Source organism: Syngnathus acus, chromosome 13 (genome assembly GCF_901709675.1).
Source record: "Syngnathus acus chromosome 13, fSynAcu1.2, whole genome shotgun sequence".
In the NCBI taxonomy this organism is placed as follows: domain Eukaryota; kingdom Metazoa; phylum Chordata; class Actinopteri; order Syngnathiformes; family Syngnathidae; genus Syngnathus; species Syngnathus acus.
Genome location: NC_051098.1, coordinates 11,983,387 through 12,005,654, shown reverse-complemented (window position 1 = coordinate 12,005,654; position 22,268 = coordinate 11,983,387). Strand labels below are relative to the sequence as shown.

General features: G+C 40.7%; 2 protein-coding genes across 2 annotated transcripts; one reads left to right on the top strand and one right to left on the bottom strand.

Annotated features, from left to right (window-relative positions):
* Window positions 1-1,109: 1,109 nt before the first annotated feature.
* On the bottom strand, window positions 1,110-10,056 carry zgc:162608 (uncharacterized protein LOC100037332 homolog). Its single transcript, XM_037267904.1, has 7 exons — window positions 9,923-10,056; window positions 6,013-6,082; window positions 5,845-5,946; window positions 3,641-3,715; window positions 3,461-3,528; window positions 3,185-3,275; window positions 1,110-3,056 (listed from the first exon to the last, which is right to left on the bottom strand). The coding sequence occupies exons 5-7, from the start codon at window positions 3,516-3,518 to the stop codon at window positions 2,291-2,293; spliced, it is 915 nt and encodes a 304-aa protein (XP_037123799.1). The 5' UTR covers window positions 3,519-3,528; window positions 3,641-3,715; window positions 5,845-5,946; window positions 6,013-6,082; window positions 9,923-10,056; the 3' UTR covers window positions 1,110-2,290.
* si:dkey-103g5.4 lies at window positions 5,034-19,572 on the top strand. Its single transcript, XM_037268222.1, has 32 exons — window positions 5,034-5,234; window positions 5,887-6,110; window positions 6,404-6,565; window positions 6,839-7,018; window positions 8,719-8,839; window positions 8,935-9,027; window positions 9,107-9,287; window positions 9,354-9,516; window positions 9,635-9,823; window positions 9,931-10,105; window positions 10,714-10,844; window positions 10,914-11,090; window positions 11,197-11,318; window positions 11,386-11,543; window positions 11,616-11,843; window positions 12,436-12,774; window positions 12,970-13,118; window positions 13,195-13,444; window positions 13,509-13,679; window positions 13,745-13,902; window positions 13,990-14,142; window positions 14,323-14,464; window positions 14,551-14,705; window positions 14,775-14,900; window positions 14,962-15,178; window positions 15,526-15,567; window positions 15,637-15,711; window positions 16,310-16,464; window positions 16,569-16,655; window positions 17,726-17,872; window positions 18,639-18,809; window positions 18,893-19,572. The coding sequence occupies exons 1-32, from the start codon at window positions 5,057-5,059 to the stop codon at window positions 19,058-19,060; spliced, it is 5,187 nt and encodes a 1,728-aa protein (XP_037124117.1). The 5' UTR covers window positions 5,034-5,056; the 3' UTR covers window positions 19,061-19,572.
* Window positions 19,573-22,268: the final 2,696 nt, after the last annotated feature.

Sequence of the window (22,268 nt, the reverse complement as noted above, 5' to 3'; positions counted from 1 at the left end):
TAATTTTATTTTTGTTTTTCCTGTAATACTTTTGTAATTGCAAAATTTTACATTCGATGAAGTGGGTGCACATAGGTGATCACGTGTGCAATCCCCAGTGTATCTTTTCCCACCCAAATCAACTCAACATCCCTTCAGCCTTGAGGAATTAAACCGTCTAATCCGTAAAATAATACCAATATTGTCCATTTCCATTTTGGCTTTGTGATTCATTGCTATTTGTTCCTCTCAGGATAATAATGCGACTTTGGGACATTTTGTTCCAGCACATTCACCAACTTTAAATAACCCATTCACCCAAATGGATTATCAGGAGGAAGAATAGTGTGATTAAATTGAGAGATATGATATTTTCAAGGGTTTTGTGTCGATGAGTCTTAGGACGTAAGTCGTGAGTGATGGAGATAGTATGGAGTGACGTGATTTGTGGATAGTATAACAAATGTCCCGTTTCATCATGGGGCAGATTAATGCTTCTTTTCTTGTCTCCTCTTGTGAACAATGACACTCTCTCACTTGAGCAGTTGATGTTGCCTGTAGCTATGTGCACTATATCATACAGCATACAAATGAGACAAAAGTCAGCTTTGACATGCAAGGGAAATTACAAAAAGTTTAGTCCTGTTTGCTTGGACACTTTATAGCTTTTGGCAAACGTGATCGGTTTACAGCTTTGCACAGTATTTCACATCTAACTGCCATTCATGCCTGTTAATCTCCAAAAATGATATTTTACTCCCCCACTTCTTTTCTTCTTTGCAACCCACAGACAGGCCTTCTGCAGAAACTTACAGTGAGTATATTTTGCCTACATCACATGCTTCAGCTAGGAAGCATTCAAACTTTATTGATCTTCTGTATACCATCAGGTGACAATAATTTGGAATCTCGGAATAATGACCTGAATGTGACGGGCCTGGTTGTTGGGGTGGTTTTTGGATCGGCCGCCTGCGCTCTGTTGGTTCTTGGTGGCTGGTTTGTACTCAAGAGGTTTTGGAGGACGCGCCATTTACCTCATGACTTCAACTGATCCCAATATTATGTTTACAACCCAAGATGTACTCCATCTATTAAAAAACAACATCTCATTAAATATCAGAAATCAAAGTAGCAAATATTTGCATTCATATTATATTTTCAGCCATCTTCCAGTAGAAAATTGTTGAATGGATGAAAGGCAGTTCAAATTTTTTGTGTGTGTTAAAGCAAATGCCTTTATCTACTTCCTGTCATTCATTTGCACTGTAGTGTTTCCTTTCTTGTGAGATTAAAATAAAACAGAATCATTTACAGTTACATTTCCCATGAGTTTGTTTACAGCAATATAGAAAATATTTACATAATTATTGACAAAAAAGTTTCTGTACATACACATCATGTAGTGCCCTAACGTTTACATATGTACTGTAAAAGACTTCACTACAAACATGAAACAAACACCAACAACAAAATATATTTTTTTAACAGTTTTTTTTTGTATCTACAAAAAATACTACTAAATTTCTGTGTTAACACACAAAACAATAAAAACATTTGACAAGCAACTACTAACTAAAAGTTTGTTGTCACAACAAGATTTCCCTTCAAATGTTCATTAGAGGAAGCCATTTTGAAAATAAGGACGGATCCTGCAAAAATCCTTCCTGGAGTGCATGTGATGGTTTTCGTTACATTGAAGAGAAAAACTTAATTTGCATTTGAAGAACATCCATTAGAATTGCAGGACTGGTAACATGATTAGAAACTGTTAATGGTAATACTGCTGACTTTAAACACAAGAATTTTCAATCGCAGCTATATTGATATTCTGGAAACACATTTCTTGTTATCGTTTCTACCTATTGATGGAACAAAATCTTGACCCGACGTGCTGGTTCAAATCCTCACCCCGATTCGCTGGGTTGACATGTCATACACTCTCAGCTCCACAACAAACCGATGAATAACTCGTTTTGGAATCAAATATTTTAAAAAGACGAATTGTAATAAAAATTGCTAGCAACGTCCCTATTTTTTTTAAAAGTGAGGACAATTTGTTATTTCAGTAAAGACACAAATTCAATGCAAACTTTGTCTTCGCGGGCCGCATAAAATGATGTGGTGGGCCGTATCTGGCCCCCGGGCCTTGGGTTTGACACCTATGCAGTGGTGGATGAGCGATTTCACCCAATTTGGGTTACCTTTGACCCAGTAGGTTATGTAAAGGCTGGTCACTACCTTGTAAGCCAACAATGTGCTAAACAAACAAGCGGGTGAGGGTGTCTCGGTTTATCGTCTCTGTATTGACATGTCACTGCACTGAATGCAAAATGTCCTGGATGAGAGCGGACAGTTTGACAGAGAAGTCTTCCTGCAATAAGCCACCAGAATATACAGGGTGGGAAGAACTCAACTGGACTTCCAGCTCCTCCTCCATTGACGTGAGCAATCTCTCAATCCTGGCTTGAGAAGTTTGGAGTTGGCAGAAGCATTCCACCGCGGCCTTGAGGGGCCGCACGCTTTCAGACTGATCGGCGAGTTCTGCTTTAAGAGTCTCCAAACTATTCTGTACCTCTGCCTTGAGTGACTTCACTTCTGATTCTAGCCTAGAACTAAATCCACGCCAGAAATCCTCATGAGCCACCTCCACCTCACTCATCTCTCTCAGGCGTTCCGTCACCTCTCTGGTTTGAGACATGAATTCAGCTAGGATGTCAGCCATCTTGGAGGCACTCTGCTCCAGCTCTTGCGTCATCCAGCCGTGGACCTCCGGATACGGGTTGACCTCCGGACTGACGTACATCTTGAGCTGGTTGCACAGGCCCTGTGTGTTGTTGTCGAGTTGCTGGGCAAGCGGGGCCAAGCGTTCCCTCACGCTGGCCAGCATGGAGGCGAGGTGGGCTGGGGACGGAGCCAGCCTCTCCCTCAGCTGTGCCAGTTCCTGATGCAAACGGGCTCGAAGGCGGTCTGACTCCCCGATGATCTTACGCTGCATCTCATCCGAAACCGGGTTTTTGTTGTACTCGTCCTCGTTGTGGTAGAGGCTGCTGTCGTCAATTTGGCTCTTGTAGATTTTACTACGGGACATAACCACTCGGTTTGAATATTTTGGCTATTAATTAGTTGCAGCTCCCAATTACAAATAAAGAAAGATTCAAAACGTACTAATAAATATACAGTATGCTGTCCTAAAATATCAACTTACTCTGCTTCTTTTGTGATTTCTGATTTGGGTTGAGCCTGATTAGCCTTGGAATCAGTCCAGGTCACTTCCCTGGTGCCACGATGTGGGTAAGCTGCAAGAAAAAAATAGAATAAAAATAATAAAAATAAAATAAATAAATATATAAACTATATAGAAATAAATAAGAATACAAATATAATAAAATAAAAATGTTTTTGTAAATGTGTGGTAAAAATAGTGAAATTTATACAAGAATACAGTGATACTCTATTGACAATAATATTGAAAATTAAATACCTGAAATTGCCAAGATGGCAAAGGTGCAAATGATGACCATCACTTTTTCTGAATGCATATTTTCTTTTCTGTGGAGGATAGAATACATTAATCCTTGACTCTGCCATGAAAATTGTATTATCTTCATACATTCTGTATTTTTAGTCAAGGAAAGACAGAGAAACCATTGTTGGCCCTTACCTGAGCTTCAAGGTGTCTATAGAGCAACCTCTCGGCACTGTCGGCCTTATAAAGCGCCTTGTTATCAGATCTTGCCTGTGTCAATAGTCAACACGTGGAGGGTCACACGGGTGACGGAACACAACATAGCACACTTGCACTCACAAACACACTACGCACACAGATGAACTGCTATAAAGCTTTCATTTTATGGACATAGCATGATTAGAGATAATGATGTCAAACCACTTTCAGATAATATCCTCAAATATCACCATGAAGATAAACAAGCAATCTTCAATTATGATAATGGGGAAAGTCTACGAGGTATTATTAATTTCATGATGTACAAATGAGGCAGCGTCTGCAATGGTACTTTTTTTTATTTTTGTCCAAATCATTTTTGTTAACACATCACAGACCCAAAAATAAGTCAATCACCAATGCTGATGATGTAAAAAGGACTTTAGCACTTTTGCACAAATGCAATGCCATTGCTGCATGTTCTGCTGCTTAAAGTGGGTCTTAGGTAAGCCACGACTCGTCACCCCAAGGTCATAGTCCACGGTTGCCATGATGAGCTAACTAAGTTATAGCTGTCGTCCAAAGTCTGGTCAACACAATAATAAGAGATGTGTGCATTCCTGTCCATGAAAACATCACCTTCCTGCATGTCGAATGTACACAACACATACTGAGATATCTGGAAAAAAATGATCCTTTTATACTATAAGTTTCTGCAATGTAGAACGAAGAAAATGGAGCAAAGGTTAACAACCTGATTTGTATTTATTTCACTCAGGCATGCACCCACAGATTGCAGCTGTTTGAAGGTTACACTTTTCTGTGAAAAAGTTCTCAGGGAAAAAGACAACAATTTAAAAAAACAACAACTGAAAGCATGGAGGGGTTTCTTCGAATTTACACTTGCTTCCCAGATACGAATGCCCGATGACGCATGGAACAGTCACGAAATGTGAATAACACCGATGTCACCTTTAGTGAGTAAACACAGCTCAAGAATGAATGTGCTATTCGTATAATGGTAGGTCACAATGGAGTTTTTGCAAACACTGGGGGAGCTAGGATTTCTTTCCCCCTTGGGTCCCTTAAAGATATTTCAAGAGGTCCACACAAACAAAAAAAACTTTTTTTTTTATAAACTCCACTTTTACATGAGGGGGTCAGTGCCCCTGCAGCCCCCCTCTAGCTCCGCCAGTATTAGCGAGTTGTGTTTGAGGTACAGAATATTAGAATGTGCTCAAGATCATGAATCACTTTCATGCTCATTCTTGCATCAAGAAGAACAAATAGAGCAATGTGATACTTTCTACTCTCCCTCTGCCGCTCTATAAATCATTCAGCATGCTAATGAAAGTCGTGCAGACCAAGCACGAGCTCGTGTGTTCCCTTTGCGTCTTATTAACAGTCAAATAAATGTGGAGAGCTCCATCTAATAGAGTATCTCTTTATTTTTGGGTCGTCGCCATGCCAGAAGGATGCTGTAATGATCTAATGAGGTATCTTTGTTTTTTGTTGCTTTCCTGTGGTCTGCATTCTGTTTATGGAGATAATATCAGCCGATATGTCCAAGAAAGACCATTCTGTCAACCTGGTATGTACAAATGTGTTTTATATTGTGCTAGTCTACACACATTAGCAAGACTCCAGTAATTTAATTTAATGTAATGTAAAATAATGCAACGTAACGTAACATAAATGTCATTAAAGAATTGCTCAATCAATTTATTACCGTATGTTCCGGACTATATGGCGCACCTATAAACCTAAAATTTTCTCTAAAGCCGACAGTGCGCCTTTTAGTCCGGTGCGCCTTATGTATGGACCAAATTCCTAAATTTAAAATGGCCCGGAGCATTGTGTCATGAAATCAATCATAAGTGGCCCACTGAAGACTATGAATCATGAATCAGAAAGACTATGGATCATTATTTTGTGATTATAAAGTAATTTGTTGCGTCTGAAGTTGAAATAAAAAAGATAAAATGGAGAATGATTTGATTTGGATTAAAAATCTGACATGATGCATTAATGGTGCACCTTATAGTCCGGTGCGCCTTATATAAGGACAAAGTTTTAAAATGGGCCATTCATTGAAGGTGTGCCTTATAGTCCAGTGCGCCTTATAGTCTGGAAAATACGGTAATTAATTTAGCCCATTCATCAATTAATATGTGTTAATAAAATACAAATCTGCTTGATACCTGAAACTCAACTTCTTTTTGTGATGGTCTTGCTTTTGTCAGGTTTTTACTGCCTACCGGATAGCATGACTCCAATTCCTTGTCCAAGGGGAACGTATGGGCCTGCTGCAAATAGTATGGCAATGGAAAAGTGTCTCGAGTGTCCTCCTCAACATTATTGTCCCAGACCGGGTCTGTCCGCATCCCTCCCGTGTGGCTCGGTGGCTCAGCAGCCTCACTCTGGCCAGGACACCTGCATCTGCCCGGGAGAAGGACAGAATTTTCAGGTGAGATGCTCCTCTGTTTATTCTCTACCCAATTAACTCTCATCATTCAGCACTAAGCTAAGAAACCTGAACAATCTGTTGCATCAAGCTGAAAGATGAGCAGATCAGGTTCCCACGTGCACAGCGGGATCTAGTTTCTGTCTCACCGTTACACTCATGGAGAATAGATTTGATTCTATTTCCCATCTCATTTATCTCATTGAATTGAATAAATTAACAGTGGTACAATGTTGCATAATCTTTTAGAATTGTATTTGTAGTTATATAACAGAACCTTATTGACTTTTCCACAGAGGAGTGACGGGCAGTGCCAATGTACCCTCAATTATCAGCCCATCGACGGTGAAGATGTGTGTGTGCACAAAGTGTACAGCATCTGCAGGGATGGAAAAACACGGACTCAGCATGGAGAGTGTTTGGACCGACATGAGTGGTCAAGTCACTGCAAGACGCAGGTCATGTGATTGCACACATGGATGCAAAAACTGAAAGTAGCCCAAAGAGCCAAATGTGGAATGTCTTTTGACGTAACAGTGTAAATAACCTTTCACCTAAACTGAGAGTGAAGCAAAGGACCAAAGAGCCAAATGTGAAATGCAAACACTATCCGGATATGCTGTATGTCTTTTGACATGACAGTGTAAATAACCTTTCACCCACTCAGCTGACAGCACCTTTATGAATGTGAGCGGAGCGATAATCTAAATGACAGCCTATCTTTTCTGCAGGTGTGTCCATCTGCAGAAGACTATGAGGGGTATGACGGAGAACTCGGTCTGTGTGTGTGCGTAGAGCCTCCTGGGAGAGCTGCGTGTGGAGGCCTATGTAGGAAAAGGCCTGAAAGTCACCTGAGACTACAGTGCAAGTCTAGTGGAGAACTGGAGCTGGTTTTAAGTTCTGATAGTCGGGTGAGCAAAAGACATCCATCATTTAAGACAGTGGGGGGGATAGACTCTTATCCATGAGGGAGCGCTGGGTGTCAGAAAATTAGGTGGTCCGTAAATATATAAAAATGTTTTTTACAAATTCCGAAAATTTTCAGAAAAAATGGTAAATATTCATTCTGAGATCACAAAAAATAACAGGGTGAAATAAGGTGGAAATAATCCTGGGAAAAAAAATATATCTGGCCTGGCACCTGGGTGTCGGGGGGGACAATGCCCCCAGGGCTCCCCCTCTAGCTCCGCCAGTGATTGCTCATTACCCTTGAAAGTTAGCGTGAATCATTTGTGCATATGTGCCTTGTGATTGGCTGCCGACCAATTCAGTGTGTAACCGCACTTCTAATCAAAACTCAGCAGCAATGGAAAAGTTCTTGCTGGACATTTTTTTTCCTTTTCCATCGACTGCAGTTTTCCATGAGACAATACTAAACACAACTAGAATTGCAATTCCTGAAGAAATTGCGTGTGAAGGTGAAGAAGAATGATGTTGAAACAAGTTGAATCGGTTGAAAAATGTAGAAATAAGAAGGGAAAAAGGAAATTTAGGAAAATTGGGTGTGAATTTCAAAATTGAAAACGTGAAATGTTTGGTAAGTGGGAAGTTGTGGAATAGGTAGGAAAATGATGAACAGTTGAAAGTTGGAATGGGTTGAATCGGTTGAAAAATGTAGAAATGAGAAGGGAAAAAGGAATTGGGTGTGAATTTCAAAATAAAAGATGTGAAGTTTTTGGGAAGTGTTGGAATAGGTAGAAAAATGATGAACAGTTGAAAGTTGGAATGGGTTGACTCGGTTGAAAAATGTAGAAATGAGAAGGGAAAAAGGAATTGGGTGTGAATTTCAAAATAAAAGATGTGAAGTTTTTGGTAAGTTGTGGAATAGGTAGAAAGATAATGAACAGTTGAAAGTTGGAATGGGTTGAATCGGTTGAAAAATGTAGAAATGAGACGGGAAAAAGGAATTGGGTGTGAATTTCAAAATAAAAGATGTGAAGTTTTTGGTAAGTTGTGGAATAGGTAGAAAGATAATGAACAGTTGAAAGTTGGAATGGGTTGAATGGGTTGAAAAATGTAGAAATGAGAAGGAAAAAGGAAATATTGGTGAATTGGGTGTGAATTTCAAAATAAAAGATGAAAACGTGAAAATTTTGAATTTGGCAAGTTTGGGAATGTCCCCAATGTGATTTGAATGTGTTGAATTATGTCTTCACCTTCACACTAATAATAAAGGACAGGAATAACAATAGTGTGAAGGTTTCACCTTCACACTAATAATAATAATAATAATAATAAAGGACAGGAATAACAATAGTGTGAAGGTTACACCTTCACACTAATAAAGGACAGGAATAACAATAGTGTGAAGGTTACACCTTCACACTAATAATAGAGAATGGTGTAGAATAACATATGTGTGAAGGCCATCGCCTTCACACAATAATAAAGGACAGGAATAACAATAGTGTGAAGGTGAAACCTTCACACTAATAAAGGACAACAATAACAATAGTGTGAAGGTTTCACCTTCACACTAATAAATAGTTTGAGCTAGGCAGACAATGTACTCAAAGCCCCAAAACAGTTTTATCTTTCCTGCGAAACGTTCAGACAAGCTTCTTCAGTGTCTTGTTGACCTACTTTGATAACAGATATTATTTGTATGCAGGTGTCGGGCTTCTCCGGCACCATGCTGGAGACTCTCTTTAAAGTTTGGGACTCCCAGGGGAGCTTGCAATGTGGCAGCCATCTCACCCCTCCACGCCCGGTCTACATTGTTCAGACAAGCGGTTGGGCTCACACGTAAACACCTTTTCTCATTGTTGTTCCTCTCTGTACATGTCTCTCAAGTTTTCCTTTGTCTTCATGTGCCGTGCGAATACAGATGCGGGATTTACCGGCCTCTTTAGCGAAGGCATCGAACTTCAACAACTGTTTTTGTCACTCACAGAGCTGCGGGAAACTCCCAGGCCTCATGGTTTGAAAATAATCTGGATTCCTAATTCCACCAGTCATATGCAAGGCAGTCAATATTTTTTATTTTATACTCTTTTTAGATGAGTCTGTCCTTCCGTGGGATATGGGCAAAATGGAAAATATGAGCGGGAGCATGGATAATAGTAATAAGGGAGAATCGAGGGAAAGTCTCAGTGGAATTCTCAACCCCACAACATGTCTCCACTTGGGCGATGTTCTATTGTTCACCGTCACCCCTCGTGATTATCCTCAGTACGATGTGTAAGTGGCCAGTTAAAGTTTCCCTTTGTTAAGACAATCATCAATGATTCTTCATCTTTTTGTCAGTGACAACTTGTACAACACAAACAGTGATTTTGACTGGGGGTCATTGAGGAAACTGAAAGAGGAGCTGACTCTCTCCTGGACACCTCCCAGCTTTTTTTCAATTGTCTTCAACCAACCCGGAGTTTATGTTTTTAGGCTTAGCAGCCATCATCACAAACATATGGTAAGATTATGTAATCTTAAAGAGGCAGTTATGAGGTTTGGTCTTTAAATCTCACATTCTAAGATTCCATGTTCTGCTTGCTGTGTTTATTTGACCTCCACTTTTTGTCCCTCACCAGTACGTGCGGGTAATGGCTGCAGGAGGCCAATGTTACGAGCCGGGGCCCTTCTTTGCAACTATTCCACGTCACGTCACAAGAGTGGGCATCAGGAAGAGAAGAAACCTTTTACTGCGTCCTGACTGGCTGGTGACGGGAGGTCTTTTGTTTGGAGCCGCCCTCATCTTGTGTTTATGTGTCATTGTCTTGGTTGGTGCACCACCCACAAAAATATTTGCCGATGAGAATCAAAAGAACATCCCTCACTTCTTTTTTTTTTGTGTACCACACAACCATAATCCAACTCACGTTTCCAGATCCTTTTCCACGAGTATGGTTGGCCTGAGAAGAAGCCAATCACGGCGCGGTATCACACACGGCAGATGACCTATCACATGGAAGACTACGCATCAAAAGGTTCAAGGGTGATGTCACAAATGAAAATACACAGAAAACAACAAGCTGTCATCAGGCTGACTTCCATTCAACCAGGTACACGCCACACATGTACACTGTGTGTTACGCAACCTCTGCTCCACGTGCACCTGCAATACACAGAATGTCCATGTATGAACATAATACACACATGTACTGAGAGTTGATTGCCCAACTCTCGAGATGGAAGCATTAATTGCAACATGATGTCAAAACATGTAATTTTGACCTACTACTACTGAGTTGGCTTGTTTCTACATGCAGGTCAGACAATGATCAGAAATACATTCTATTTTAAAACTACATTGAAAATGCTATATTACATTTAAATCTACATTTTTACACATTCCCACTACAAATGTGGGTTTCCTAGAGCGGTATATTATATTTTAAGTCAAATAAATTAATCTGCAAAAATTTAAAAACTCATCCTCAATGTCTGTGTAAAAGACAAATTATTTTTCAAAGATACTGAAATAATTTTTTGGGGCAACAATTCAAAACTCGAGAAACAAACGTGATTGTTTTTAAACTATTGCTTTCTGCATTGCCTGTTTTTATGTTTAGGGAACATTTCAGGTCTGAACATTGAACTCCCAAATTGCAGGATTGAGTTTAGACTTGTCTTTGGTGAAAGTGACCTCTTTATGATCGTCTCGGTACAGAGCCTTCAGAGGAATTCTGGGATTACGAACACCAGGTGGATCTGGAGGCCTTCAGCAGCAACACTTTCTACAACCTGCTTCTCAAACACAGCGTGTCAGTCACTTCACGGCTCGGACAGCTCACCATCGAGGTGCGCATGACAACCTTCAGATCTATCCATGTGGGATCCTGCTACTATGTATGGCTTTTGTAAATGCAGGTCAAGGAGCTTTATCAGGGTGTCCTCGAGAAACTCCGGATGCTCCACCCTCGCTTGGTGGATGAGGAGAGCACGGACGACGTTTACGAGAAGACCAGAAGAGAGGTGGAGAAGGAGGTGGTCCGCAGGAGGTCTTTGGCTTCGCACCTGAGGATGCTGCTCAACAGTCAGCTTCAGGTTTAATTGACATAATTCTTAATTCACACCAACTTAATCTTAAAAAGATCTCAAAGTGGAAGCGTCACATGGAAAAAGTATTTCTTTTCCACTTGGCATCCTCCAGGTTTTGAGGCGAGAGCAGCAGGCACAGCAGAAGGTCCACAGTGTGTTCACGGCTCAAGTGCGAGAATGTAGCAGAATATTGGGCAAGATCCACCAGACAGCTTTTGGACAGCGCCAACAAAAGTATTGCCATTTTTTACAGCTTGCACTGAGGTCTTCTCCTGAACTCTCATTGCTCATCTGTTCTCAGTTTGATCCAGCGGTTAAGGTCGCTCGTGGGAGAAATGGGAGGGTTGGTATCAGCAGAATGTCGGCGCCAGGGCTCCTGGGGGCTCTTGGGTGAAGGCACGGGGGCCAAATTGCTCTGTCCTTACACAGGCACTGTGCTGAGCAAAGACGGCATCTTTGGTAAACGCTCACTTGACTCACACTGCCATCTGTTGGTCAATGTATGTCCTGCAATAACAAAAGTCTTTCCAGGTTCTGATGGATCTCTGCGAGAATGTTGCCCTGCTCATTACGACACAGTCACAGGCCTTGTTAGACCAAACGCTCACAGCCACATGTTGCTGAGCAACGGTCACACTATGGCGGTTCCTCCAGATTTCTTCGTGCATCCACAAACCGGTCATGTTCTACCCATTGTTGGAAACGTCGCCTATGACCCCGAAAGTGCCACTTTGGTCATCACGACTGATTTGTGTGCAGGTATTGAACACTGAACTAGAGTAACGGTCTAAAGTTGATAATTATTGGTATAATAATTATAATTAGAATAATTGCTTTATTTACCGTATTTTCCGCACTATAAGGCGCACCTTCAATGAATAGCCAATTTTAAAACTTTGTCCATATATAAGGCGCACCGGATTATAAGGCGCACCTTCAATTAATTGTAAAACTTTGTCCATATGTACGATGTATACATTTGGCCCGCGGGCCGGACTTTGGACACGCCTGCTGTAGTGGCTCAATATTGGGCCATATATAAGGCGCACCTTCAATTAATTGTAAAACTTTGTCCATATGTACAATATATACATTTGGCCCGCGGGCCGGACTTTGGACACGCCTGCTGTAGTGGCTCAATATTGGGCCATATATAAGGCGCACCGGATTATAAGGCGCATTTGAGAAAATTTGAGTTTTTTAGGTGTGCCTTATAGTGCGGAAAATACGGTACATTATATAAAAAATATTATAAAGTATAGCTAGATTAAGCAGTGACATTGTACAAATAACAGACATTGTAAATACCAATCACTGCTCTAACTCTCGTCTCACCTTTTATCCCTACAAGGAGACAACAAGAAATGGGAAAGTCCTCCTATACCTTTCATTCCATACCCGACCTCCTGCCACTCAAACCAACCTCTGCCCAACATCTGTCTCAGAGGCCTTCGCCCAGGTCAAAAACTGCAGCTGGGTGCCCCCATGGCAGATGCAGACACGGGAGTCCCAGTACCTATTCTGGCCGTTACCATCCAGCCACAAACTGGTCTGGTCTACCCACTGGGGAAGACACATATATGCCCCATCACACGTTTGCCGCAACCTGTCCAGATTGGTTATCCAATGATGGATCCTCGGACGGGAAACGTTGTGCTGACTGTTGGCATCAGTCTCGATCCGGTGACGGGTATTGTCTTTTATTATGTGTTTACACAATGCTATTCATTAATTTAATTAATTTATGTAATTTATTTTGTATTTAACTATTTATTTGGATTAGTTTTTAGATTTAAATTAATTTCAATGGGGAAAGCCGTGAAACAAATAAAACACCGATGTCAAAGTACCACATAAGTTCATTAAAACTTTGTGTACTTGTAAGGTGTTGTGCTGCCAGTAGGTAGAGTCCTGCTGGGTGAACCCTTTATGGAACCTCTGAGTGGGAGAATGACACGAGTGGGAGGTGCAAGCATCCGAGCCGGGCAGCTGGTAGCTCATGCAGGAGGATACCAGACTCTTTTAGACAGCAAGGTGTTTTTCATTAGCAAACAAGACTAAAGAAATAAAAAAAAAAGAAACATATGTAAAGCAAAAACTTTGATTATAGGTTCTGGCGGTTATGTTCAAAACAGTAGAGCTCCTGAGGCTCCTGAGTGAAGAGTGGGAGTCAGAACCAGCTTTGCAGCTTCATCATGGAGCAGAGCGAGGGTGTCACTGGCAAGATCGTATTGCTGCAATGGCAGAGGAGCTCCATCTGAACTGGAGGAGGAGTCAGCATTGTCAGCTGCAGCTTCAGACCAGGTTGGAGATCCTGCTGGACACTACTGAGGGCCTGCAGCAGGATGGAGGCGCTCTGGGTGAGAACATGACTAGACATGATAGTCACTGGTGCAAGTCTTACACAACATTTATGCCCTTCAGGAGACATGACTCTGCCAGGTTCAAACACATCAGTCCCTGCCTTGCTGGGTATGGACTACCCTGATCCAATGGGAACAGGTCTCAGCGTACCCGTGTTGGGGTGCCAGTCCGATCTCATCACAGGATGCACGACAGGGCTGGCAGGTACCATGGAGGACCCTGATGGCAATGGTATGAAAATAAAGTGCAGGATTTGATATATTTCTAGAGCAAATAGGCTTGCATCAATTCTGCAGGTCTGGTGGCAATCCGTTATGGCTCTCAAGCAGTTGATCCTGTAACTGCTGTGTTGGCTCCTGTGGTTGGAGCCAGGCGGGATGTGCTCACAGACACCGTCGTACCCATCACAGCCTCCTATTGGTTGACTGTGGCGGATCAAAACGACAGCTTGCAGGTTTTTTTTGGGGGTGATCAGGGAAGTGATTTCTTGACTTGCATGAAATCGGGCCTTTTTGGTAATCGTTGTTGATTTTGAGGCCAGGTGGAGGCTCTGGAGAGAGAAGTGTGTGCGCGGAACACTTATTGGCAGCAGCAGAGGCGACGGGAGGAGGACATCCTTGCTGATGTGGACTCAGCCGTGTTCCGGTGTTTTCTGAGACTGATGGACGTTGGCAGCCATCATGAGGTTAATGAGGTGTGACGTATCTCAATTTATTTATTTATTTAAATTAATTTTTATTTATATTTTTATAATTTTATTAAAAAAAACATTTATTTATTTATTATTAAAACAATGAATAAAAAAATATTTATTTATTTAAATTAATTTCAGTTCATTAAATATTTATTTATTTCGCCTTGCCTTACCTTGCAGGTCCTGTGGTCAGGCAGGCCGCTAAGGGAAGCAGCTGTGGAAATGCACGACTTAGCCCAGGCTGAAGCCCAAAGAAGAGTAGCCCAACGTGCCACCTTGTCTCTGATCCTTCCTCCACATGTTTTGAATGTCCTCAGCCTGGGTAAGATGCTATGAGAGAAAAACACATAAAAAGAAACCTTTAATTGACATGAATATTTACCTCCATTTTTGTTTCTGTGCGCTTAGTGGATGAAGAGGAGTGGGATCAGCATTGTGTTTGGTACACTGAGTTGATGTCAGGCCTTGACATGATGGACTTACGCATGGAGCAGCTGCAACAAGATCAGGACAAATGGAACACACAAAGAGGAGAAGAACGGACAGCGAGTGCCCGCCTCACGGTCGGAACATTTTTTTTTGGAGCGGAAAAATAATTTCTAATTTCCAGTGTGTTCAATTTGTAACCGCAGGACAGAGAGCCGACGCTGGGAGAAATGTGGGAGCAATGTTCTTCCAGATTGTCCGATTTAGATGTTGCTCTCATTAAGCTGCAATTTGTTCGCCACCTTTCCAAGCTGCGTGCTGACACGGCTCAGGTTGGCACACATGAAAATACTTCAAGTAAAGCTTCCATTTTATAAAAATTTCTTTGTTCAGGAAGTCCTGCGTGGAAAATTCTGGTACAAAGAATACGGTCTGATTCGCTTGTGTCGACCCAGACCGACCGGGAACGTCATGAGTTTGCTCCAAAGGAAGATTTTACCTCTGCTGGACAGAATGAACCATCAATTTGCGGTTGATAAACAGCAAGTCAACTCTAACCCTAACCTCAGTCGCCAAAACGCTTTTGGCACTAACCAGCAGCCAGATGGAGGTAATAAACAATTTGGAAAAAATATGACCTGATGCATAATGACTTTGTGAGTCATTGGGAGTAGACTAATTTTTAACGGTGATTTTGATTACCACATTCCGTAATCAATCCTAATGTATTTGTTGCTAAGTATCGCAGATGTAAACACTGGTTGGTTAAAACGGGTGGAGTGGGGGGTTGTGGCATAGGTTAAATGGCATACTAAAGATAGAATACAAAGTCCCAGCTGCTTCCTAGTTTAATCAAAGAGCAACTGACACGTTGGCCAGCAATTCATTTTGCTTTTCCACCATAGTCATGGCAGGCAAATGCTCCAAAAAAAAATAAAAAATTACATTTCTTGACAGCATGTGTTCCACCAAGTCACATCACTGTCCCAACAATTCCAGGTAATCCAGTTGTAATACTTAAAACGCTGGATTTGTGCCACATTATTAGGGTTTTGCTTTCATTCTCAGAGGAGGAGTGGACAAAGTTGCTGCAACTCTCACCTCTATTTCAGCTTTTGAAAGGAGTGGAGCAAGGGTTAAAAGGTGGGAGGAGAAGTTACATCATATTTCATTGTTTTTTTGTTTTTAATATTATGTGTTAATTTGAGGAAAAAAAATCAATTGTGATGAAATCCTTGAGAATTTTGCTCTTACTGATCTCTCTCTTTATTCTCTGTACTGACACTTACAGCAGTGTTACTCACATTTTGCGTCACCATAAAAAAGATTGAAACATTGGCTAGCTTTGATAAAAAAAAAAAATTGCTTTACTCTTCCCATCTCTTCTTGACTCCACTAGGATAACATCGCTTTATACTCACAACACACCAACATTTCTTTTACTACCCTCATCCTGAATCAAGTCTCCACATGTGTGCCGTAAGAAGATGGAATAGTCCATTGCTTGAGAACCATGGGGGTGCTCTAAACAATCATATTTGCAGTTTTATGTCTTTTGTCATAGGTTGTTCTCGAAAACTCAGTCAATGGTGGTAAAAATGTACCAGAAGCATTTCTTTTTACGAATATAGTGTTTCCTTATTTCATAAGCCCACTTGAGACTCAATCGAGGCCTTGTCATATCATTCTCCCTTAATGACTACACATTTCTCTGTGTATAATCGGTCTCTGTTTTGCTCAGACAAAAGTGGCGAGAGATTTTTGGATGAACTGGAATGTCAGTGGGAATGTGAGGGAGAGTTAATCCCGTTGGAGCCATCCAGCCTCAACCCCAAAGAATTCCTTCTGTACCAACATGGACTGTTTCTCATGCACACCTTGCACGCACGAAAACTTGTTTGTAACATTTCACTCTTTCTCATAATTATTATTTCACAATACATTGTGCCTGTATTTATTTATGAGGAGTCCGTATGATGTTTTTTCATTTCTCTCTACAGACTCCAACTGTTTCTCTCCAAATAGCTGCGAGGCTTCCTAGTAACAACTACCATAATAACACCTTCAGGAATTCCTTCTTTTATCGGGTAATGTAAACACATTACATGCCTTTTAACTTTTGACCCAGTTCAGAGTAACTTCTCTAATACCATAATGTTCCAGTATAAAGCGTCTCCTTCAACACTGGAGTATAAGAATAGGAACTAAAGCTTCCTCCTTCAACACTGGACATGCTGAAGCAACTTTGCTACTACATTGTCATGAATTGTGTCATTAAACATACCGTATTTTCCGCACTATAAGGCGCACCTAAAAACCTCCAATTTTCTCAAAAGCCGACAGTGCGCCTTAAAATCAGGTGCACCTTATATATGGACCAATATTGAGCCACTACAGCAGGCGTGTCCAAAGTCCGGCCCGCCGGCCAAATGTATATATATCTTATATATGGACAAAGGTTTAAAATGGGCCATTCATTGAAGGTGCGCCTTATAATCCGGTGCGCTTTATATATGGACAAAGTTTTAAAATGGGCCATTCATTGAAGGTGCACCTTATAATCCGGTGCGCCTTATAGTGCGGAAAATACGGTATGTTGAATCTGAAATATGTGATTTTTTAAATTCAATTGCATATCATTTTTGCACATCAACTCAAAGTCTTGCTGCATAGGTGAATCGTTCACCACGAATCTTCCTGTTGTCGACTTGGTTCACAAACCGCACTTTTACTGGTGTCGAGTTTGACCACAAACATCCTGTTGGCAATGTTCCGATATGCTTAAAGTCTTCTCTATTGGTCCAACTGAGGGTAGAAAAGAAAGCCAACAGCAGGACTGAAACCCGTCACATCAATAAGCCACAGAAAATGTTAGTTGTTTGTCAATCGGAAAAATTGGTTTGCTAAGCAAAAAAACCAAAAATTTAAAAAGAAATAATCTTTCACCATTTCAAAGTGGTTATGGTTTATTATTGTGAAAATCCATCAACTCAAAAAAGCTTTTTCACAATGGCAACTTTTGTGAAAAATCTCTGTTTGACCTTTAAATAATTTTTTTCCCCCTCTTAGTGTTGCCATTTGAGGGCTGAAACTAAAGTGGCCATTCATTGATAAGATGAAGGTTCTCACTGTACACTTCATGTCACCATGTTGACAGGAAGCAGATGAGACGCTCTTTTTCCGCCGCCAGAGACTTCATTCAGTTGGGGGCTTTTCCGTGCTGTTGCTACACTGTTTGTCCCATGTGGCAATTAAAGACATGAGTAACGATTCCGCCCCTGCCTTCGAGAGACTTTTCTGGAAGGTACAAACAAGCAAACATCCTGAAAATGAATTCAGCTTTTCCATTCCTGGTCACTTTTGAGTGTGTCTTCGGACTTTTGTTGCAGCTGCCACAGTTATTTAGTTCCTATGTGGATTACTTGATTCAAAAATTAAAATAGTTCCTTTACTGACTACTTCATTTTAAAAGTAAATAAGTCAAGTTAGTTTAACAGTTACATTCAGCAGTCACCCGGTTTTGTCACTTCATTGGGAGTGTATTTTTAACAGCAAAATATAAAAATAATAAAATAAATATATAAAATAAAATAGACAACGTTTTTGACTTTCCGTAATTATTTTAATTATAATTATTTTTAACAGCAAATTATAAAATAATAAAATAAATATATAAAATAAAATAGACAACTTTTTTGACTTTCTGTAATTATTTTAATTAAAAAAAAGAGGAATCTTTTGATGGATTCACTTCACATAAATAGTCTACTCCTTTTCAAGTCAAATAAAATGAAAAAGAGTCTTTCTAGATTCCAACTAACATAAATAAAAGCTAAATAAAATAAAACCAGTCGAAACCAGACTATGGTTCTTTTTTGTGTAAAACACTAACTGCGTTATTCACTGCAGGTGTTTGAATTGGTATTCAACCTGGCCTCTCCCTCATGTTGTTCACATTTTGACATCATGAAACCAAGACAACACCTAATAAATGATCAAGTTATATCACCACTTCCAGATATGGTCACGCTGCTCTTTTACTGAGCCAAGTTGTTGTCGTGCCACTGTAGGTACTCCAGGAATCTCTCGGGCAACTATTTCAGGCCAAAGTGGGCTTAGATGTCTCCGCACACGAAGCCCACCGGTCATTTTGTGATAGTGAACCTCCCCAGGGACGTTCAAAGTCTGTCATTCTTCACAGCTGTGGGGAACAGTCTGCTTCTCTAGAACAGCCAAGCAGTGTGAGTACAGAGACAATGAAGTTGCACGGTGTTTGCGTCATGTGATCCAAGCGAAGAGTAACAAACTTGTCTTTGGGGAATAGGCCGTCGAGGAATTTGGAAGGAAACACGGAGAAACGTCTTTGGTGTCAAAACTCGAAGGGGTTTTAAGACAAAGAACCTCAGCGAAAGAGGAAGGCCCAAAGTGTCTTTTGAGACGAGGAAGCACGCTGTCGTGTGATTTCTCTCAATCGATCATCAAAGAAAAGTGATGGGAAGAAAAAATATGATGGAACTTGTGAGGTCACCACCTCGCTTGGAGATTTAAATAAGCGCACAAGTTGCTCAGGAAGGATGTGCGGTGTTTGAAGCCTAACTGTGACAAAAAAGTCAAGAAGTTCAAGGGGGCTAATACTTTTGCAAAGTAGTACAAAAACAATTTCTCATGACACTGGGTAGAAACGGCTAGTTGGTCATTTGTGTGTAAGGTGACGTTGGTGTTTTCTCTTAATTTATTTATTGATAAAGTGATAAAGTGTCTTTAGGTTATTTATCACAAAAGTTTTTTTTTCTGTAAAAGTATATTTTATTTTTCTGCGATTTCCCATGAAACAAAAGACAACTAAAGCATAACTAAAAATCACTTTTATTCCTGCTCAGTTGAAATATTGTGACATCATATTTTTTATGTGACCTGTTTGTATGAAAACATTCAGTAAATATTCAGTTATAATCTTTGTTTGGTAATAAGATTTTTCATTGTTTATAAAACCTGAGAATCACATTTCATAGTTTTGACTGATTTTATTTGTTGTTATTCAAGTATGGACAAACTTGAACTCATACATACATTTTGATTTGATTTGTTTATTTTGGCAAGTACATGAACTACACACTTTTATACGGTAGTCCAAGCACAAACACAGTGATCAATATGGCGTTCAAAATTAATCCGCACACCAGCGCCGATATATTGAGGATCTTGGCGGTCCTTGACGCATCAGCAGCTGCTACCGAGTTCCCCGTAGCATTGGCGTCATTTACCTTAAATAAAATAAGACCTCCATTCAGGGTTATTTGGATTCGCATTTGAAACAACTTGGGCAATATATTATTTTGGGTATGCAGGAAGAGATGAGAGCAAAATAAGGCCTACCTTGGAGGAGAAGTAAATTGCTGCAATGCCAATTGGCAGACAGCAACATAAAGTGTTGCAGATGGACCACACAAGATAGGTGGGCACTGCAGAAAGGGTCTGTCCTCTCTCCATACTGCCTTGCATGCAAAGATCAAGTGGTTGGGTGGGGTGACTGTTGTTGCCTTATAAATTATATGGGTGGAGTCCCCTGAGTTTTACACTCATGCTGCTAGCCATCATTTGCATTTTTACATACACACACACACACACACACACACACACACACACACACACACACACACACACACACACACACACACACGCACGCACGGACGCGCACACACACACACACACACACACACACACACACCATTTAATATACTGTCTGTTCTGTTCATGACTGGCTCAGCGTGACTTAGTTGAGTGTGTTCACCTCCGTTTGAAAGGCCTGATATTGTTTCACCTGTAGGATCTTCTTACTGCGGGACAACAAAGAGAGGCCAGCATTGCCTCCATACTCACACACACACACACACACACACACACACACACACACACACACACACACACACACACACACACACACACACACACACACACACACACACACACACACACACACACACACACACACACACACACACACACACACACACACACACACACACACCAACTGAATTGAAGAGACATTTTTCTGAAAGTAAATGAAGCCTAACTTGTGTTGTATTGCAGTGGGGAATTCGAGGGGGGGGGGGGGCATCTTTCTTTGGAGATAACCCCGGAGAAAAGACTGAGTCTCAAGTGGATTGATTGTGGAAAGGCAGATAAAGAGCAAAGCGGGCATTTCATCAATGACACGAGCTTTTGTCCTCGGAGATGTACCCTGATGACGTCCATAGCAGTTGCAGTGACCATAGAAAACAAAAAGAGTCATCTCTGAAATTTTCTTTTGCTACTCCCAAACTTCTTTTCCCTTTAGACAATCGCAAGCAGATTATACGAATCTTCAGGTTACTTAACATGCTTGTGCTTCTTGAGTAGCACTTGACCTCTCAAGTCGTGCTTGTGGAAAAATATCACCTTTGCTATTTACAGAAACTTTAAAAGCCTGCCGAGATGGCAGAGCAGTGAGGTGTACGGCCATTACCGTATTTTCCGGACTATAAGGCGCACCGGACTATAAGGCGCACCTTTATTGAATGGCCCATTTTAAAACGTTGTTATATAAGGCGCACCGGACTATTGTACATGTGTGACAATGACAATAAAGATCTATTCTATTCTATAAGGCGCACCATTAATGCATCATGTCAGATTTTTAATCCAAATCAAATCATTCTCCATTTTATCTTTTTTATTTCAACGTCAGGCGCAGCTAATTACTTTATAATCAGAAAATAATGATCCATGGTCTTTTTGATTCATGATTCATAGTCTTCAGCGGGCCACTTATGATTGATTTCATGACACAATGCTTCGGGCCAGTTTAAATTTAGGAATTTGGTCCATATATAAGGCGCACTGTCGGCTTTTGAGAAAATTTTAGGTTTTTAGGTGCGCCTTACAGTCCGGAAAATACGGTATGTTTAATGACACAATTCATGACAATGTAGTAGCAAAGTTGCTTCAGCATGTCCAGTGTTGAAGGAGGAAGCTTTAGTTCCTATTCTTATACTCCAGTGTTGAAGGAGGATGCTTTAGTTCCCATTATACTGGAACGTTATGGTATTAGAGAAGTTGCTCTGAACTGCGTCAAAAGTTAAAAGGCAAGGGAAGGGGGAATGGCAGGCAGGCAAGCAGGTGGCACACAGGTGCAAATCCAAATTGTTTGTAATCCAACTAAGGTTTCAACATAAAGGGTTCCAAGAAGTAAACTAAAGTTTGTTTTCTAAGTTCAAAGTTTTCAAGTTCCAAAAAAAATACAAGCTTGGAACAGGCTTGAAGTAGTTTGAAGCGGCCTTTGAGCGGTAAAAAACTATATCACTACTATCTTCTTTCTTTGTCTGAGACTTGCTGAGACTGACTACCTGGAGGGAGCAGCCATCTTTACTAACAGGTGACTAACCAGGTGACCAAAGGCTTTGTCAAATAAAAGTCCATGGCCCAAGGCCAGCAAATCTTAAACAAAAATAAGAATTTAACCCAAGGAAACTAAATTGGCTCCAACAACTATTTTTATTATTATTATTATTATTATTGTTTGGCATAAATTGTGCAACAGTACTGTTCAGTGACATAAAAGAAACACTCGAGGGCAGTGTTGTACAATGGATGACAATTTCATTTTTATTATTTTTTTTATACTTTACATATAAAAAATATTAACTCAATAGCGTATTCGT

What these genes read in the sequence shown, in the direction of transcription:
- zgc:162608 (XM_037267904.1), bottom strand. Translation starts at nt 3,518, where the DNA reads ATGCATTCAGAAAAAGTGATGGTCATCATTTGCACCTTTGCCATCTTG. An exon ending in TGCCATCTTGGCAATTTCAG is followed by an intron (nt 3,276 to 3,460) that starts GTATTTAATTTT and finishes TTTTTCTTGCAG; the next exon opens with CTTACCCACATCGTGGCACC. An exon ending in GAAATCACAAAAGAAGCAGA is followed by an intron (nt 3,057 to 3,184) that starts GTAAGTTGATAT and finishes TATGTCCCGTAG; the next exon opens with TAAAATCTACAAGAGCCAAA.
- si:dkey-103g5.4 (XM_037268222.1), top strand. Translation starts at nt 5,057, where the DNA reads ATGTGGAGAGCTCCATCTAATAGAGTATCTCTTTATTTTTGGGTCGTC. An exon ending in TTTGAATGTCCTCAGCCTGG is followed by an intron (nt 14,465 to 14,550) that starts GTAAGATGCTAT and finishes CTGTGCGCTTAG; the next exon opens with TGGATGAAGAGGAGTGGGAT. An exon ending in CCTTGCACGCACGAAAACTT is followed by an intron (nt 16,465 to 16,568) that starts GTTTGTAACATT and finishes TTCTCTCTACAG; the next exon opens with ACTCCAACTGTTTCTCTCCA.